At 40.5% G+C, this 20,507-nt stretch overlaps 1 protein-coding gene across 11 annotated transcripts in view; it reads left to right on the top strand.

Annotated features, from left to right (window-relative positions):
• The first annotated feature begins 864 nt into the window (after positions 1–864).
• The window catches only part of PKNOX1 (PBX/knotted 1 homeobox 1), a 44,765-nt gene continuing 25,122 nt past the window's right edge, over positions 865–20,507 (top strand). The window contains exons 1-6 of one of the 11 annotated variants that reach the window (XM_087756076.1): positions 868–1,020; positions 6,475–6,529; positions 12,676–12,759; positions 15,670–15,764; positions 17,404–17,505; positions 20,277–20,404. In XM_087756076.1, coding sequence (XP_087612202.1) covers positions 17,455–17,505; positions 20,277–20,404 — 179 coding nt within the window. In that variant the 5' untranslated portion in view covers positions 868–1,020; positions 6,475–6,529; positions 12,676–12,759; positions 15,670–15,764; positions 17,404–17,454. Of the gene's footprint in view, positions 1,021–6,474; positions 6,530–8,338; positions 8,362–10,486; positions 10,591–12,675; positions 12,760–15,669; positions 15,765–17,403; positions 17,506–20,276; positions 20,405–20,507 lie in introns of those variants that run through there. The other 10 variants (XM_087756071.1, XM_087756072.1, XM_087756075.1 and 7 more) reach the window with 10 other exon arrangements.

Here is a 20,507-nt window from a genome sequence, read left to right on the forward strand (position 1 = left end):
AGAGGCGGCTAAGATCGTCTTTCAGATGTCCTAAGGATGAAGAGCAAGGTAGGGAGATCATCTCAGTGGCCCGATTGACAGGCGTGTACGTTCAAGCCCTCTTGCACAGCAGAGTATCCACAAGAGAGAAACTTTTTTGAATGTCCCAGCAGCAAAATGGCTAAGCCGCAAGGCACGCGTCTGTCAGAAACCACATCTCCCCGGTTCTCCTGCTCCTTACTTGGGAACAGTTTAGGGAAACAGGGCATCTTTAACAGAGGTGGGACAGGAGGGAAGAGCTGTGGTAGTGCTGTTTTCTTCCAAGTGGAGAAAAGAAGCGGAGTTTCAGGAAAAGACAGGCATCTGTACCCAGCACCTTTATTTCGATCACGGCAGGACCTCAGGGCGGGATCCTGAGCTCCGGGGGCATGCTGGTTGCAGTGCAGGGTTCCCTCCCAAGACAGAGCCTTGCAGCGGGACTGTGCTTCCCCGCCGGCTCCCGCCACCCTCCCGGGGGGCAGCGAACGAGGCGCCTGAGCGGGGTGGCACCCCCCAGCCTGAGGAGAGGGGAGAGCGGGAAGCGGCCGGTAACGGCCCCCCGCCTCACGGCTGCCGCCCTCGCCCCCCTGTGGCGGAGCCGCTTGGTATCTCCCTCCTCCCCCCCTCCCCCGAGGAGGTGGTTTCACCCCCCGCCTCCGACCCGGGGGAGGGGCGTGGCCGGGCCCTCGCGATTTTCCCCGCCCCCTTCGTCCATATTCATGAGCGCGAGCCGGGAGGTGCCGGCGTGGGGCGGGGGCGCGCGGAGGCTCCGCCCCGCCGCCACAGCGGCGGGGCGGGGCCTCCGCGCGCCCCCGCCCCACGCCGGCGCGCGCCCCGCCCCCCGCGGTGAATATTGATGAGGCGTGATGCGCGGCGTGGTGTCGTCTCGGGCGGCGCGGCCGGCGATTGGCCGGGTGCGTGTGTGCGCGGTGACGCGTGTCGCGGCGGTGCGGGTCCCGATTGCTGCAGCCGCTTGTCAGTGTGACGAAGATTGGCACCCAGGTAAGCGCTGTCACTCAAACCCGCTCCCAGCCAGCCAGCCAGCCATCCATCACGGCGCGCCCGCCGCCGCCGCCGCCGGCCGGGCCCAGGCGTACCACCACACCGGGGGGGGGGGTGGTGGTTGGGGAAGGAGCCGGGGTGGGGGGGAGGGGGGAGCCCGGCACGCGGAACAGCGGGGAGGGGGCACCCGCACTCCGCAACTCGCCCAGAGGGGGGTTAGGGGCGGTGGCGGGCAGGCGCGGGGAGGGGAGGGAGCGAGGAAAATTCTGGAACGGCCGCCGTGTAACCGTTGTCGCTTGTGGGCGCGCGCCGGCGGGGGCGCGCGCGGGCGCGCGGGGAGGGGAGACGGGGCGAGAGGGAGCGCGGGCCGCTTGCTCGGCGCCGCGCGGAGGGGACGCGGCGGCGGCCGGAGGGAGGAGGAGGAGGGAGAGGGGGCGACGGGAGGGGGGAGGCGACGTGACACTTAAAGGGCCAGCGCCGTGCTGGCAGGCGTTCCCTCGGGGGGGGTGGGGGGGGCAGGGGCTCTCCGGGGTCCTCCTCGCCCCCGCCTCCCCTCGCCGCCCCGCCGAGCCGGCCCGAGCCAGCCCGGGAACCCTCGCCTGTGGCGGGGGATCAAACCGCTGCGGCAGCTGCCTCCGCTCCGCACCTGCCCCGGCCCGGCCGGGTGCGGCCCCGGGCGGGGGGGAGGGGAGGGGAGGAGGGGGGAAGGGAGCCGCCGGCGGGGGCGGGGTGGTCACCCCCAGCCCGCGGTGCTGCTTCGGCGGCGGCGCGGTCCGGCGGCGCCCGGCCCGGCCCCCGGGAGAGCGGGGGCCGGCGCGTCTTTGGCTGTGCTTCCCACTCGCCGCCTCCCCTCGTATTCATAGAAAGCAGATCCTGTTAGCGGCTGGCACTTGGGGCAGTGTGCGCGGTTCTGGCCTGAGGTGGTTTCTTCCTCTTTTTTTTTTTTTTTTTTAATATTTTTTGATGTGACCTCATTGTCTTTTGGCTCGGCTACGAGTAAAGGCTTCTTGACACCTAGACGGAGGCTTCCTGAGTGTTTGCACAGCCGCAATTAGGAGCTAAAACTTGACATTGCCCAGAGGCCCTGCTTATGATGTGTGTAAACAATAATAAATCAAGTGCTGGTTTTATCCTGAAATATTGCCTCAATTAGCCACATGTCCCGGGTCTCCGTGGAGTAGTCGACAGCTTTCCCTCGTTCCCCCAATGCCAGCTGTATGGCCCAGAGTTCATCAGTTAACATATAATATAAGTAGTTAACGCATCTGTGTGATACTTCTCAGTATAGCTTATCGCTGTCTCTTTTTATTATTTCTTAAATATTTTCTGTTTTCCTAAGTGGGAACATATAATGTAATTTTAGAGACACAGTCATGGTATTTTTTTTTTTTTAATCTGCTGCTGCAGTTTTTGACCCCTTTTCGTTGGTTACATCTAAGCAAATTACTAGTATGGTTTTGGGAGGGAGAATGAGACTCTAGATCTGGTATGATACCCTTAAAAGTGAATTTTTATGCCATACAATTAATTACTTTTTTTTTTTTTTTTGGTTACATGCAGTTAAGAGCTGTCCAGGCAAGATTCATTTTTGTCCTTGCCCCTATTTGGCATATGATGTATGCATTCCATTAAACAGATCCCAGGAATAGGGAGCATGGACAATATGTTCTGGTCTGTGGAAGCTGGAAAACACTTGAGCCAGCACGCTATGGAGCATAGCAGGAGGGTGTAGATCACTTTCAATGCATGCTAAATGTCTTATCTAATTGTTTTTTAAAAAAAGCTAAAGAATTCTATCTTAGTCTTTACAAAAGCATGCACATATAGTTAGTTCCTAATACTGTTCATAATTTTATTCTAGAGCATGTTCTGCACAAAGTTTCACCAGCGTAGATTGTTTGATTAGGCGAATTGTAACAACTATAGCTTACAAAATTTATGCTCCTCGCTATTCTCCATATTGTGAATACGCTTACAGGTTGTTCGCTGTCCGCTACGGGATATAAACGGTTTACAGTCTGCCCATGCTATGGGGTTATATCCTTTTAGTTATATATGTGTGGTTAAAGTGATACCGCTTCTGCAGCTGGGTAAGCACTGAAGTCTTGTTTAAGAATGAGTCCTGGTTAGTCCTTGTCAAATTTTATGGATTATACTGAACCAGGAAACAAATTGTTGTGATTGTATTGGAAATCCTTCTATGTATTTCCGGACCTTGTCATTGCTAGAGTATCAAACAACAGCAAATGCATTTTGAGTGCATTTTGTAAATAGCTCTGTAAAATAAAATTGCAGAATTATCCTTTTCTGAGTCTGTGTGTAGCCATATATAATCATTACATTAAAGTTGTCAAAAGCTTGTGAGGAAAAAAAACCAAACCCAAAACACTTCACATTTATTCAGTCTGAAGAAACAGTTTCACACTTCTTGGTATGTCGTTGTTTTTAAACTATCCAAAATAAGTAACTCTGATCTCTTTTTTTTAATATGTGTTCTATCCCCGGTTTATTTTATGAAGTGTATAGTGTATTTTTACTGTTGACTATTACTGCTTTACATATTTTCTTGTCATCTTATCCACAGGAAAACGTCAGTGTAGGTTTCACTATGTTTTCTTAACGTAAGCTTCAGTTAAGTGGTGAAAGGCATAGCTCCACTTACTTCATTCGCAGGGTAGAGATAGGTAGTGTAGCGGCTATTGCTCTGCACTGAGACTTTGAAGACTGATACTGTTCATTCTTATTGATCTCCTGAGTGATTCTGGGGCATGCGTTTTTTTAATCTGTGCCTGTGTACCCTTCTGTACATAAACTGAATACTAATACCTGTCTCGTATCTGAAGTGGGTCTTACTGTCATGTAGTTAAAGTGCTTTGCTGGACTGGAATTTATCTTGTTAGCGTTTCCTATGTGCTAATAGGAAAACCGTGACTTCTTCAAATTTTGTGTATGTTGTTGTTAACGGTTGGTTGGGGTTTTATTTTGCATTTGGAAATTTCACTTGGGCACGTAAAAAGTTAGTCTAATATTAAGTAACTTACAGCCTTGATTTGTACTCTTTCTTAATCTAGATACAATTTTAAAGATTCGGATTATCTTTTGAATACAAAAATAACGTTTTAAAACCAAGTCCTTGCAGTCTTCCATTAGTGCAACTGAAAGGAGTTCAGAATAAATTAAATACGTGTTTATTCTGAATACTTCGCTCTTATAAAATGAATATGTCTTCTAGAAGCTGTAGTTTCTTTTTCAGAATTTTGCTTTCCAACTGTATTTTTCTCATACCTTTCCCTGTACTATAAATGCAGTGCTGTAATAAAGTCATAATAATTCTGATTGCTACCACAGCAAGCTTAGAAGTGTTTAGGAGAAATTCAATTTCCTGGAAAAGAATAACTCTTTTACCATTATTAAGCCCTGTGCTAACGGCCAAGGGTGAATGATCCACAGAACCACTGCTGTGATAGTGGAACTGCTTGTTCTAATGGCTCTGTTAATGTCCTGAATGAAGAGAGATGTAGTCCAAATTGTGTTTCAGAATATTATGTAGTGGTCTGGGAGCCAAATGTTACCCCTACAAAACTGGTGTATGTGAAAGCTTACAATAAAGCAGATTAATATTTTTATTTCGGTGTAAGTAAGACTGAATTATTTTTTTGGTGTGAAATTTAAAATTCCACAAATGTTACTTCTCTCTTACAGCAGCTGGTTGCTTCAGTCTCACTTGTTTAAAAGAGCCTGTAGGTTTACAAATTATAAGTCTCGGGGGGGGGGGGGGGGGGGGGAGGTTATTTTACCACAGCTCAGCGCTATGCGAAATGTAAAACAACTTATTGCTCCTCTAAGCAAGAGGATTCAAAGAGCAAGGAAAAAAGCTGCTGATAGAGTTCTTTCCTTTGCTAACTTGCTGCCAGATGGTACCAAAGTATTTTACCCTGACCGTTATAGCTCTCCTTAAGATAATGGAATGCTGAAGTATTCGCATTTGTTAGCAGGTTCTTCACTTTGTTCAGTAAGGTTGTTTCATGTCGTAACTGTAGAACACGGGTATCATCAAGTGGAACTAGGAGTGGGGTAGAAAATAAAATGATGACAGCAAGAAGCTGGAAATACCAGTCTTCATTGTTCATGGAGCACTGGCATGCTTTTATGAAGTTGGTAAAGGGCAGTAACTTGGTTCCCCTGCCAGCAGCGTGGGGATACCAAGTCGTGTATGTTATTGAAGGACAAAAAGGAAGTTGATGATAGAAGTGGAAATAAAATTTAGGTCTGCTTGTCATCACGTGCTTGCTTATCCTCCTTCATATGAACACGCTTGTTTGTTTTTAATATAGCAACTACTCCAGGCCATGTTGTTCTCATTTTTTTTTCTATGTATGTCTATAAAAGAGCTATTTGCTGTTAAACAGGAAGGCCATTTAAGTAGTTAGTCAAAAGGTGATTTTTGAAAGTGGGAGCCAAATGACCGTGATAATCATGTACTGTCCCTTAGCCTGCCCTACCTATGTGTCTGTAACTGTCATCTTCTGCAGCTGACAGTAAATTCAGGCAAAAAAGTACAATATGGTGGCTTACTGCTGGTATGCTAAAAGAGGGGTCCGTTTTTTTTAAACCATCAAATTCCAGTTTATATATCAGCCTTTGGAATTGCCTGTGTTTTTTCTCGAGGACAGAGGAAACTAGTAAATGTGGCTATACTTCACATCCTGCGTAGCTTTTTTTCAAATTACATAGCAAACAAAGGGAAAAGGATATTATAATACTTATTACTGGAAAAGAAAGTCCAAGTCTTTTATATTCAAAGGAAACGGGCGATTATGAAACAGAAATTGGAGCATTATACTTGTTTAACATGCCTAGAGAATATGGGAACAAGAATGTGTGTGCTGTGTTGTATGTTTTATAACTAAAGAACTTGAACTTCCAGGCCAGTCTATGATCACTTAATTTGTATGCGTTCTAGCCCATTTATGTGTGTTCTAGGCCATGACAGTAGCGATGCCAGGAGTAAGGTGACCTGGTTATTTTTTTTTATTTTGTGATGTTGTTTTCAGTAGCTTATTTCTTAGTCATACTGAAATTTGCCATGATAAGTATGTCTGAGCAGGGTTATTCCAGAAACTTTAAGCTAAAATGACTCAGCATTTTGAAAATTACTTTAAGAGAAACTAAATATGTTAATTTAAGGCGGGGGGGAAATGCTTGTTTGGCTTATTTACGAGCATATCAACACTTCAGGAATTTAGCATTGCAGGGGAGAGAGGGGAGGAGAGCATAAACATTGACACGGAGCATGTAGCTGTTCCTTGAGAAGCTTCAGCAGATCATAAGCTCTTGAAAAACTGGTTCATGCATGTTACTCGGCAAATATTTATTAACTAAACTATCTGAATATTCCATGTAACACGAGTATCTTCCTGTCTGTTGGTCCTTGCATGTCACCTGACTGTGCAGTCATCATCTGGACCAAGTAGTTAAGCATGATGCATCCCACAGCAGTAGGTGATGGGTAAGTTTAATCCTAAAGAGTCTGTCTTTATCCGTGTTTCTCCCCCAACCCCAGAATGCTTAGGCAGCGGTCGTACTCTTGGGGGGATGAAGACTGGTGTTTGGGGAGAGGTGAGGAACAGAGATTGAAGCTTGGTGGAAATGCAGTAGGGCCAGGAACCTGAAAAGGATGATGCTAGCAAAATTACAATTGGTCAGAAGTGGAGGGAACAAGAGAAGGGGCAAGAGGTGAGAAAGGACAAGCTGTACATTGGTGTGGAAGGAACAATGTGGAAAGGTAGTACGAGGCTGAAGAGCAGAAAGAACATGGATAGGAAAGTAAGGGAGCATGAATAGCGTTGGCAGCAGGAAGAGGCGAGGCTAGAACATGGCGCATCTTCCTTGCAAAAACTAGTTGACGTGATTGCTGCTTGTTCACCGTTACTGAACAGTTGTGGACAAAGTGGAGCAGGAAAGGAAGAATTTTTATTTAATTACCATTTTGAAAAGAAAATAACAGTTCATTTTAGGGCCTTCACTTAGCAGCAAAACAAAGTTGTTCGTGTTCGACCAAACGTTGAGAGCCAAAAGAGGGAAGATTCTGCAGAAGTTACTGATGATTGGAACCGGATTTGACAGAGTTGCAGGACCAGGATTTTGTGTCACTTCAGTTTGTTCAGCTAGTCCAAGTTAATGCTTAATTCATTGACAGGCTCGTTATTTCTGGAATAGTAAAGGACATAAAAATGAAATAACCGACAATGGAACATCTTAATTTTGATGAAGGGCTTAAATGCCAAAAATGCAGAGAGGGGATAGTCTTATGCGTTCAACATCTTAAGTCCATTTTAAATGCAGTTACTGGTTAAATAAAACTCTTCTTCATCCTTTAAGTGTACTTCAGTAGCATTAGGAATTCAGTCTTTCATAGAAAGAATCATTAGAAACTTACGGTTTTCTAATAAAAATGTTGGGAAACTTACATATGCTTACATAAACTGCTTGCTAACATTGTAAAGTATTCAACAGCAATAAAGGCATGGTGAGATTGGTGGTTATTCTGTGTCTTCTTTATGAAACCCCAAAGTATAAACACAAAACACAAGATTAATTTCAGTCATAGTTTATTGGGTGCTGATACAAATCATGATAAAAATAGGATTTCCAGTTGCTTTGGTTTAATTCGCTTGGAAGGATATGATAAAATGAGTGTCTCCAGAAGTAAGATTCTGAAGGCTTCAATGACAAAGGAACGGAATTGTGTCTAGCGCATAGGCAAACCTGTTGTTTATCCATGTGGGGAATACTGGGGAAATGTGGAGAGTGGAGTTCTGTTTTTTTTGTTTTTAAATGAAATTGTGTTTGAAAAAGTAATTAAATATCATTAAGTAGGAAAGTTGTATTAGAATCAGTTCCAGCTGTGGAATTGCTGATACACGTCCTCTGGTATGTAAGGGGTTTTGGTAGTCTTTCTAATGCAGTCCTCTTACCACGAAAGCAGCAAGGCAGATCGTGTACTGTCTTCTTGATTTTGGGTCTAAAATGTTACGATGACAGCACATTGGGTAAATACTGGGGGGGGCGGGGAATACTTCTCTGTCCTGTGACAAGAAATTTCTGTTTGGTCCCCTTAATTCCTTACTTTTACTTTATGGAGCTAATAAAGCAGGGTCAAACTACAGTGTGAAATGGGTAGGAAAAACTGAGATGCTGCAGGAAGTTTCTTGAATTTGATAATCTTTTAATAGTTAGAAGAAAGATGTTTTCATTTTGCAGAAGGCAGGAGAGCAACCTGAGGATTGCCTTCTGCAATGCCAAGAGCTACCTGGAGGCAGGATACCTAAGCATACTGAGGTGACGTTATTTTATGACTAGATCGGATAGGATTTCTCATCTGTGTCTCTTCCTTGTTGTTAAGAAACGCTATTGTAAATTGGCAATTATGTGAACCGTGAACGTGAACCGTGATTATGCATGCTTCCCAAGAAATATGCTGGTGTAAACGCAAAGGATGTATGCAGAATTAAGCAGCTGAAGTTCTTCAGAAGACCTAGATGCCCTTAATTCTGCTTTTGTTGTTGTGCCTTGAGAAATTTGTGTTATCTTACGCATCCTTAATATCCATTTTATCAGTTACCTCATATGCAATCTTAGCTTGTAAAGTGGCACATTTTTTATAATACTTTTTTCATATTTGGTACCTGCAAATAGGAGAACTTCCAGGATTCCTTTAAAATACTGAAAGCAGAGTTTACACAGAGAGTGAATTGCTAAAGGGGCACAGATCTTTTTATGAGATGGTTTGTTGTTTGTCATGCTGTGTGACATTGTGTGGTGATGCTTGGAAGATAGTCTGTGATATAAATACTTAGTATGGCTTGTTAAGTTCTGAAATGAGATGATATGAAAAGAGGACGTTACGAAAGATTAATGGGACAACAAAGCAGTATATATAGTGTTGGAGAGGTCTTGCTGAATAAAGTTGGTGTTACATAGTATATACGTTCAAAATCCTACAGGCAACGAAAGGTTGATGATAGCTTGTAGTGTAGCCTGTATTTCTGAAGAAATTTAACCTTAGGGGTAGATTTTGGTTAAATTTTCAGTTTCTTAAAGTATAATATGCATTCAGTTTTTTAATGTAATCTCATATTCATCCGGTTTAATATATAAATAACTTTATTGCACCACCAAACAATAAAGGGAAAAAAGTGACATGAAGTAAATCTCATTTCACTGCAGCTGAAAATTGGTTTTGTGGCTTTTTAGGGCTTGTCTCCCAGGGAAATTGACAGGATAGCTGTTGTGTAATAGCAGTTTAGATGTATCTGCACAGTGCAACTCCCTGAGTCTGGTATTATGTTCCTGAAGAGGAACAACATCTTTCTAAAAGTATAGTATTCTAAATAATGACTATACTTTGTAAGTACATAAGATAGAGGAAACAGAAGCCACCTTGCTGCTGAATGAGGAGTACATTCTCATTGAGCACAGTTTTAATGAACTTCTTCAACTTCATATTGATCTGTTTGTCTTCATTTTACTGAATGTCTCTTCGTAGGTAGGTTAGGGATAGGCAGCCACTGCAGCAAAGGTAGAATGAATTCCTGATGGCATGTTGTCATATATACTCTACATTTGAATCTATAGAAATATAAATGTATCTTGATCGTAATGTCTGCTAATATTTTTATATATGAATGTATGCACAGGTCTTTGTTTATTACTAGCTGACATGCAAAATGAGAGAATGACTGAACAGAGGGTTCTTCTGCGCTTGAATGAACAAGGTCATATTTTACTTTGTAGTAAAAACTTCAATCATGATACGCTTTTTAAGTGACAAAGCAAGTTGCCCTTGGTTTTGGTTTCATAGATAAGTATCTTCTTTATTATGATAACATGACTTTAAGGCTTTTCTGCAAGAGGAATAAAAGGAAAAAATGAATTGGCAGTAGCAATTCCAAGTTTAAGCTCCACAGTGCCTTGGTATTGTCTCCCTCCTTTAACAGGTGTATCTGCTCCCTATTCTTGCCCCCACTGGAATATGCGAGAGGATATAACATGCAAGCTCGGGTCTCTCTTATTTTCTTCTCTGATATGTTTTAGGGTAGACTCTAGTCTTAATTGCTGTCAAGTGTCTCTTGGAAGAAGGCAATATGACTGCAATGTCCTCTGGCTCCTTCTCAGCCAAACCTTTTCCTCTGCAGCGTCTTGCACCTGGGCCTGCATTTCTTCAGTACCCCTTTCTTTCTGCCCTCAATATCTCATATGCTGTCTAGACACTTGCCTATTTCCAGAGTTTCAGTGGAAGGCCTTGCAGGCAAGGGCTACTTTCATCTTCATATACAAAATATTTTTGAGTGACCAGATCTGGCAGCAGTGGCACAATCAGTTCTTTGCTGCAGTTGTTACTGAATGAAGGGAGCAGGTTTTTCAGATTTGCAATGGTGAAGCAGTCCTTCATTATGCTTTGCAGAGACAAGGAATAGATCATCCCAATTTATCTGGCAGTGACCTACATTGAGAAGATGCTATGAATAGTGAGAAGTCCTCTATTGGAAAATAGCCCAGTAAGTTGAGGTGGGTGAAAATAAGTACCAAAATTATAGAAGATAAATAGCGCGTGAAGAAGGGAATAAGAGGTACACTGTATTCTCAGAACGGAATTAAGAAGTTAGAAAAATAAGAGAAGTCCATTCTTTGGGGATAGAGGTCTTTGAAAGTTTGAGAGAAAGTGGTAAGAACTTTTAATGTGTCATCTGCCCCTTGAGGCTTCAAGACCAGGTGTATCAGTTTGGGCTGAAACTCCTAGCTGTGCTGGTTTTGGCTGGGATAGAGTTAATTTTCTTCATAGCTAGTATGGGGCTATGTTTTGGATTTGTGCTGAAAACAGCCTTGATAATACAGGGATGTTTTAGTTACTGCTGAGCAGTGCTTACACAGAGTCAAGGCCTTTTCTGCTTCTCACCCCACCCCACCAGGGAGTAGGCTGGGGTGCACAAGAAACTGGGAGGGGGCACAGCCAGGACAGCTGACCCCAACTGGCCAAAGGGCTATTCCACACCATATGGCGTCGTGCTCAGCATATAAAGCTGGGGGAAGAAGAAGGAAAGGGGGGTCGTTTGGAGTGATGGCATTTGTCTTCCCAAGTAACCGTTACGCGTGATGGATCCCTGCTTTCCTGGAGATGGCTGAACGCCTGCCTGCCCATGGGAAGCAGTGAATGAATTCCTTGTTTTGCTTTGCTTGCCTGCGTGGCTTTAGCTTTACCTATTAAACTGTCTTTATCTCAACCCATGAGTTTTCTTATTTTTACTCTTCCGAATCTCTTCCCCATCCCACTGTGGGGGGAGTGAGTGAGTGGCTGCATGGGGCTTAGTTGCTGGCTGGGATTAAACCATGACACTATCTCAGTATTTCATCTCTAACCAATGACTGAAGCTTATACCACCTTATAACTCCTCAGAGTTATATCTTCCCTGCTCTTTTAGAGCTAGGTTTCATGAACCAGAGATGGCATCTACGTTGAGTGGCCCTTAGCATTTTGTTTTTCTGTGAACTTGTCTGAAAAACATTACTTCTGCACTACACATGGATAAATTTTGGTTCTCAAATCCAAATACCAACTTCATTTCACTTTCAAAAATGTTGGAATTACTTTCATTCCAGTTCTTTTGCAGTTGGCAAAACTGGGAACACAGAAACTTTGTCAATGTGAGAAACAGAGATAATCTGATCAAGATCTCAGCTGTGTATTTTAGCTGTCATATCATTTCAGGTGGCCTTTGTGCAACATCAGTGTCTGGAACTTCCCCTGAGAGAGTTCTGCAGGCTTTTTTAAATTCTTTTCAGCAGTTGTGTTTTCTAAATACATTTTCACAATCTTTGCTACTTTGCTTTCGCAATTATTACTACTTTTTAAAAGTATCTTTAATATATCAAAACAAGTGCTATTAAATTAAATATAATTAAAGTAAGTTTAAGTGGTAACGTTTTGAAAGCTTTTAAAAATTGCTGAATAATCCTGTAGCAGAACCTGCCTTCACAGAATGCGTGATCCTAACAATGGCTCGCACCCCTCCCTATGGTCTGTTAGTTTTTATCATGTAGTAGATTACTTGATCATAGCCATCATTAGAACACATTCCATGGTAAAATCAAAGCACGATTATGAAGGAGATTTAAATTAAGAAAAAAAGTCTTTCACCTTTCTTGGTTTCATGCTTAATTTTTACAACACTGAGTTATTCCTATTTGCATTTCATAGTTTTATTTTTGGGATGTGTCTTGTCTAGCCTAGGCAGACAGGCACTGAGCCAGAGAGTAAAATATAAAGGTTGAACAGCAAGAGAGTTAGCAGTCCAAGTGTAGCCTTCTGTTAGAGGTGTCAGCAAAGACAAAGATAATTATGAAGAATGAATGCAATAAGATGAGGGAAAGTTCAAATAATAGCATGGGATAGTGGGTGTGATTAGAGATTATTAAAAACACATTAAAAAATTTTGCAAAACATGCAAAAAAAAATCCTGTCAGTTTATTTAAACTTGGGGAGGGAACCATTAAATAAATAATAAAAAATAAACTGAAACATTTTCAATTGTATTGTCTCGGAAAGTATGTTCTATGTTGTTGTCTCCTTCTGAATATTTCTCTGTTGGTTTTTAGGTTTCTGTCCTCTACCTTGTACATCAGTGGGATTCACTCTGCTGGAACAAAATAATGTCATCTTCAACCCATTGAAGGAAAGGGGTGAGCAGCTTTCTCATGGCCAATATTTTATCTCCTTTAGAAAGCAGTGCGCCGTGGAAGCAAATATCGTTGTGTATTTTGATGAAAAGTGAAGCCAGTTCTAGATGCTTTTCATGTGTCAAACAGGCCTGCTGTTTTGATTTTTGTTTCTTTTAAACTTTGTATGTGAATATAAGGATCTATGTTATAGAGCAAGTGCCAGGACTAAAGTTAAATAAGACCGAACAAATTACCATGCTGAATCTGCCAGTCGTCCATTTCTCTCTGAAGGACTTCAAAGGAATGTGTATAGGGGAAAATCAGAAGGAATGATTACTTGTTAACAAGTCTGTTGGGTAGTTTCTTCACAACCCTAAGACAGTTAGTGGTTGGTTTATACCCTGAAGCATAACTATTTATATCTCTTACAAACATCTGTTGTAGCTTGTATGTGTTAAAAATGATATTACTGAACTCCAGCAGCTTACTTGCACCTTATGTTAACGTTACTGGGTGGTCTCTTTGCTCTTAATTATGAAGGAGTAAGTAGAGCAAGTGAGGAGTGATGTATGTTAAGTGATCACTTTGTGTACATGTTTCAACTCACCTTTAATCTCCTCTCTTAGATACTCCTTAACCTGCACAAAGTCTCCACATCTGTAATTATTATTACCCCTCTTAATTTAGCTTGCTTTCTACTCTACGTTTTACCTTCATACTTAATTTTATTAAAGGCTTGAATTTTTTTTCCCTCTGCTTTGTTTTGCAGAACACAATGCTTTTATGAATTCCCTTTCACCACAGATATCAATGTAGTTTCTGATTGCAGTTCATGCATCAGCTTCCAGTTTACATGACCTTAAACATTTCCTTGGGTTTTCCTCACACTGTGTTTTCAAAATAAATAGAATGGGAGTTAATTCTGTTCTGCATGAAGCAGACTGGCTGACTCTCTCAGCCTACGGTTATTTTTTTTTTTATTTGTAACTCTGAATATAATGCAAATGCACAGTTTTCCTTCTACTCTTGATCTCTTTAACAAAGAATAATTGGCATTTTTAAAGCTAAGTTGTCCAGAAGTCCTGTGTTCTTAGGCCCACTTCAGATACCTTAGGCCATATAGTATTGGGTATAGCTGTGCTGGTTAAAGATGGTCCTGCTGTGAGTTGATAATTGCCACACATGAGCCAGAAATTACCACACTAATAGGTCAGCCAAGAGCAGGGGTTGTACGAGTGCGCAGCAACGTGCTTCAAAGTCAGCTGGTTTACATCATAGCCACCTTTAACAGCGGGTTGAACTAGCCTTCATGTAAAAAGGATCAAAAATCATTCATGTGTTCTGTGGGCTCAGTGGTAGAGCTATGGAAGTAATTAGCTCTGGCAGGGTGGCAGTGATAAACATCTGGGAGCGATACCAGCTTCATCTAGCATCGTTATTTGCAGAATGAACATCTGCTTAGGCTGTGTATCTGCTAACTAGAACTAGATATTGTATCCTAAATTAGGTTATAAAAGCCAAATGTGTAAATACCTTTTCAGTTATTTTTCTTAAAGTTTAACATGGTTTGTCTCTTACCACTACTGGGTAATGAGAAGATGTTTCTCTTTAGTGAACCAAAGTAATTCCTCAGTTAATTGCCTCAGTTTAAGTGTGTGATTAGCTCAATTTGTTCTTCTTGATTTGCTGTAGTTGTCTTCACTAAATCTCATCAGTTGCTATCTTGCCTAATAGCTTAATCTTCTACTGTAATTATAAGTCAGAGGGGAAGGTCTTACGGGAAATAAAGGATACACCCATGTAGAATTCTTTCCAGCTGTTCGCCTGGGAGAGGATAGGGCAAAAGTCCTTCTCGATGAAATAATCTATGGATCTAGCTCAAAGCTGTGCACCTCTTTCTTCCTTCGTGTGGCCTGAGGGATTTCCAGATGTGGAATGTCTCTTCCTTATGGAAATCTGGAAGGAAGGGTTGGTCCAGCTTGTCGGATTCTCCAGAAATTCTTGCCATGTCCTGTTGTCTTCACCAGTTTACATGTGTTATCTTTGTTGCTTCCCTCTCCATGTTGTTCTTTGTGTCACTAATATGATCTCACATCCTTGCTTAACTCTAAAACACTTCCTCTTCTGCGACTGTTTTACCTCTTTATTTCCTCCTTTCTGACTAAGAACTTCATCTTTCTCCCACGGCCAAACAATTTCTTTTACAGCATTTTGTGAGGAGCTTCTTCAGCTTCAAAAACAATTGCTGAATAGTGTTTGCTCTTTTTTTGTTGATCTGTTCAACTGTTCTACTTTTATTTTGAGGGTAGTTTGGTCTGTGCTTTGGATATCACAGTCAGAAAGTAAATATGTGCCTTTTGAGAAGGAAGAAAAGCAGCATTTTGTATGTGACCTTTCACTCTGTATAAATACAGAAAGACACTAATGCCCCAGTTGTAAATTACCATTTATGAAAGAAAATAAATGTTTAAATGTAAGGCAAATGCTTACAGGGCTGATGTTTTAGAATATGTCCCCTTGAAGTATTTTGAAAGATATCTCACTTTGCTATTGTGGCAAATGCTGATTTAACTTTAATATTAAATGATTCATAACAATAAAAAAAAATTGAAAGATCTCAAGTACTTCCATCAGTGAACGCATTTGTGTCGTTCCCATTTTTTTTTTTATTTTGGTGGAGAAATCAGTAATATTTTTGGAGTTTCCAAGAAAGAGATGCCGATGTTCTATAAAGACAGAAAGACAAACTAGAACCAGAAAATACTTTCATTAAAGTATTAGGAAAACTCTAAATGCAGTCTTTACTCTTTTCCTCTGTAAATCGTATTCTTAAGAAAAACATACTTTAGCATAGGAGTTCCCAAACTGTAGCATACCTTTTAGCTAGTATTCCACAAGCTATTTAAGATGGTATGTGCGTGTTGTCTACAGATAGAAACTTGTTCAGCTCTGCAAGCGCGTGACCCAGTGTCAGAACCAAGATCTGCTCTGTCTTCTCATATTTGTCCTTCCCAAGATGCTTTTGTGTGAGTAACAGCTCCATTTAAGCATGAGTGAGTGAAAGTCAATAACCTCGTTTGTAAAGGAAGTCATGCTTACATCATCCTGGTGAACTTCTCTGGTCTTTAAAGCTGGGTGTTTTTTTGAAGGAAAAAAAAAAGCATTACTGCTTAGGAATCGCACTTTGAATAGAACTTGATGGAAAGTAACGCTTGAGGCTTGTCCTGAGGAGTTAAGTTTCTCTCTCTGCCTGAAACTGTTAAGTAAACGAAGAAGGGAATCTTGAAATTTTGTCCTCTGTTTCCTAAATGAAACATTTACTTGAGGCTATTATTATCTGTAGGGGAAAATACCCGGAAATGTAAAAATTGCTCTTCATAATGGTCATATACTGTAGGAGTATGCAATGGTGAAGGAAAGATTTAAAAATAGTTGAAAAATTTGTAGTGATTGAACACATCACAAAGAAAAAAGTTTTTGTTTCAGATCTTAAACTGGTGAAAATTCTAATACTTAGTTCTTTATAAGTGGAAGAGAACAGAAAACCTGGAATTAATACCTGGGTGTAATCTTTTTCAAGACACGTGCTCTGTCTTCTTTTCTAATATTAATATTTTTTATAGTAGCTGAACATTAGGACTGCTATGTGTCAAGGAAAATTGAGTTCTGTGGTAATATTTAATGGTAAAGCTTAACGAATTATGTTATTTCAGTTGTAATGGCTGCTAATCTGACAAGAAAATGAAATGTAAATTAGTAATTTGATGGATAAACTCTGTCTGGTGGTGGTGCTGTGCTAAATTGTGGTGTGTTTGGGTTTTTTGGTTTTGGTTGGTTGTTGTTTTTACTTAATGTCCAACTTTAAAAAAATGTTTAATTCATCTGGGCACTAAACTCCAGCAATGCTTAGAGGGAATAACATACATAAATTTACTTATGTTATAATCCTACTAAAATTAATATTTCTCAAAGTATCAAATGTCTATGAAAATGAGACTTTTGAATTCTTAAATCACTTCTGAAACTATATAATCACATAGGCCCAGTTGTTTAAAAGTTGATAGATACTGTTCTGTTCTTTGAGCATTAAATGACTTGGATGGTGGATTCCTGATGTCAGAAGTGATTTGAGACTGTGGTTTCTAAAAGGAATTTCAGGCCCTAATTTTAGAATATGGGATTCATACTCATAAGTAAACAGGGTATTCCTTAACACCTTTTACATTTGGTTCATTGATTGTAGACTATTATTATTTCAGTTACAGTAGTGCTCAATGTGTTGTTAGCCTTTTCAAAACACAGACACATAAATCTTTGATTGTTTCTAGTTTTTAAGTATTACCGTAGAATAAGTTAGTTAAGTTGTGCAAAAATAAAAAGTTTACTTGAAGTTTGTGAATGTAAAAGAAACTCAGCCTCTTATTAAAAATCTTACGTTAAAATATAAAAGGATACAATGAACTTTTTGGTGATGAAACTGTTGCATTTTCCACCATGATTTTTTTTTTTTTTGAAAATGCGTGTAACTGTCATTGTCAATAAACTTGCTGATTTTTGGGGGCAGAGGTGTGTGTAAATCTTTATTTTTTTTCATCTTTTTTAACTGGATTCTAAGTGGCCACTGTTGTAACTGACTCTTTTTTTTTTTTTTTTTTTTTTTTAAAGAATATTTGTTCATACTTATGATGATTTGACATAATTAATGTTTTATTAACCATGATGGCAACACAGACATTAAGTATAGACAACTATCAAGATGGACAACAGGTAGGTGTGTTTTTCTTTCTCTATGGATGAAATACAGTGAGCAAGAGAAAAAAGGTCGTGACTTTTTCCTTAATGCCTGCTTTGGCATTGTTTAAGTATCTGTTCTTGTCTGTAAAACAAGATCTTTAAAGCAATAAGCTGCTATTCTTTAATACTTGGATACCTGTTAAAGGCTTAGCTAATCTTTGTATGACTTTGCTTAACTTCTGGAAAAATGGTTAGATAAGGGATTTACTTCTGAATCTGCTCTAGATGTTTTGTGTGCTGTAATGTTTGTATTTTTAGGAAGGTCAAATGGGCATTTGTAATATTTTGTGTATAAGATACTTCAGTGTCATTGTGTGTCTGCAGTTATAATAGATAGATGACGTTTACGCAGTCATAGGCTTGATCTCAAGCAAGTGAAGGATAAATTTAGTTATCTAGAATTATATGCTACTTTGACTACATTTAAGTTGATGCAATTTTGCTGCAGGCTAAAAACTGGTAAAATACTTGAATTCATTTTAATGAGGTTATGATTAGAATTGCTAATTAGAAGGCTGGTCAGTGGGCTTCCAGTTTCTTATTTGTGTTAACAAACAGCTAGAATAATGAAACATACTCAGATATGTCTGGTCATGATGTTTCTTTTTTTGTACAACAGGCTGTATATTGCAACAATTTGAATTGCTAAATTAAAATACTGTTAACTGGAGACAAGTCATGCTGGTGGCCTGTACTCTGAAGACCCATTTTTATGTTACTATGTGTCAGCCCTAAGCAGTAAATACAAGTACTTCTGTCAGCAGATGGCAACAGTGGTGAACAGTCAGAAGAAAACCAGCAACTTTTCCCATCTCTTATAAAAAGATGTTTATCTGAATGCAATTTGGGGTTATTGATTTCTGTTGTTGTTGTTTGTTTCTTTTATCGCAATTCTAATTTCTCTTTTTCCTTTCACCTACCTTACATCTTTTACTTTATGCCCCCAGCAAATACATGCCATCCTGTGACACGTCAGTGAAAGTAATACATCTTTTTGTAAAGAACGGATTGGGAGAGAGCATTTTCTTTCTATTTGTTTTGTATTTTAAGCTCTCGGTGACCAAGACAGACAGGTAATTTGGGTGCCTGCTGCTTTTGTAGTTTGGAAATGGCCCACAGAAAATAGCTTGCAGTTTTAAGTGAGCTATTTCCTCTTTCTAGTGAGATAGAGCCCTAAATGAACATGCTCTCTCCCTTCAAACTCTGCAGATGTATGGCTCAACATTCATAATTACTTGTATGAGTAATCCCCTTTTATTTTGCTCCTCCTTCTTGTCATTAGCCAAGAAATGAGTCCATTAGTTGCATCTTTTTTGCAAGCATTGTGGAAGCTTTTTGCAAGGCAGGCTGCTCTGTTGGGCTAGGATATGCTGGCATTTTCTCAGTTTCTGATTTTGCTAGGAGATGGCTTGGCCTCAACAGTTAATAAAGCACAAAACTTTTGGTTCTCCCAGACTTCTTGTTGGGAATAGTATAAATTCCTTTTGCTTATGTTGTGTGGAAATACATTAAAGTCTGTCAGAGTCAGGTTCTCTAATAGTTTCTGGAGGCCAGCCCTCCTCTTGGAGGGTTCCTGTGAGTGAAATGGTTTAGGGACATGGTTTAGAGGTGGACCTGGTAGTTAGGTTAATGGTTGGACTCAATGATCTCAGAGGTCTTTTCCAACCTTAATGATTCTATATGATACGTACATCTCACGGGGAAAAGAGGGCAGAGGATTGCATTCTGTACGCTTCCTTTCTGCAGGTGTCATTTCTGGCTGCCTGGTGATATCTGAAACAGTGTCTGTTCTCTACTCAAGATAAAACTTCTTAGGGTTAAACTAGAAAAAAAAAAGATTGCAGTGATTTCTTGTCTTTGTACAGATGTTCTCATGGCTCAAAGGGGAGACAACCAAGGAGTTTGGGTTGCGGGTCAGAGGTCATGTTCCTTTAAGACCTTTTAGTCTGAAAGATATTTAGCTGGAGGTGATGGGAAAACCACTTTCAACACCTTCAAAGTACCTCAAAGACATTACCAGCCACCTAGTGCAATTTTGGAGGTGCTCAGTAGAAGCTGTGGCTCTGTTGTTTTTCCAGTGGTGGCAGATTGTGTAACTGTGTGTTAAATGGATTTGTAGAAGCAGTTACTGTTGTTTTCTCCAGTAGCTTGATATTCCTAAAATAATTTGTTATTACAGTATGTAAATTTGAATGGTAAAGGTCAGGGGAGGTTTTGCTCCTGATAATTGAAATATTGGAGGGACACAGAATATTTCAGTTCTTTTGTAAGAAAATGTGCATTTTAACAGACAAGAAAAACTTCAGGATCTCTTTTTCTTCAGTATCCTGATACAATGTACAGTAAGAAATAAGAAAGAAAAGAGTAGAAACTTTCCTTTCTCTTGGTTTCATCCTAAAGGCTTTTTATGCAGATGTCCCCATAAATTTTTTGGAGCAGTGTACTCTAGCCTATTCCAAAAATAGCCACTCCAGAGACAAAATGCCTTAACAATTTACTAATATCTGTCATTCCCATTTTAAAGGCAAGTGCTGAAACTTGAAGTGACCTTTACACTACCCATCAAAAATCGTCAAGGATTAAAAGAGGGCTTTTGTTACTGCTATGGCTTTTTGTGTAACTGCAAAGTCATACCAACCTTCTGGCAATTTAGTAGCCCTTTGCATTTCTATTTCCTTAGAAAACAGTACACTTATTTTACATCAAGCATACGAATTTACTTATAACTTACTCTTTTTCTACAGATGCAAGTAGTAACAGAGTTAAAAACTGAACAAGATCCCAACTGCTCTGAAACTGATGCAGAAGGGGTGAGTCCTGCCCCTGTAGAATCTCAGACTCCAATGGATGCAGACAAGCAGGCCATTTACAGGTAGTAATGGACTCGTGTTCTGTCTTTTGAAGCGTAAAGAATAGAGGATTTTTTCTTTTTTAATTAATAATAAGTAGCTTAAAATCAGATGATCTCTTGGCTA

This window comes from Nipponia nippon, unplaced genomic scaffold (genome assembly GCF_047370975.1).
Source record: "Nipponia nippon isolate SJK-2023a ecotype South Korea unplaced genomic scaffold, ASM4737097v1 scaffold_2, whole genome shotgun sequence".
Lineage (NCBI taxonomy): Eukaryota > Metazoa > Chordata > Aves > Pelecaniformes > Threskiornithidae > Nipponia > Nipponia nippon.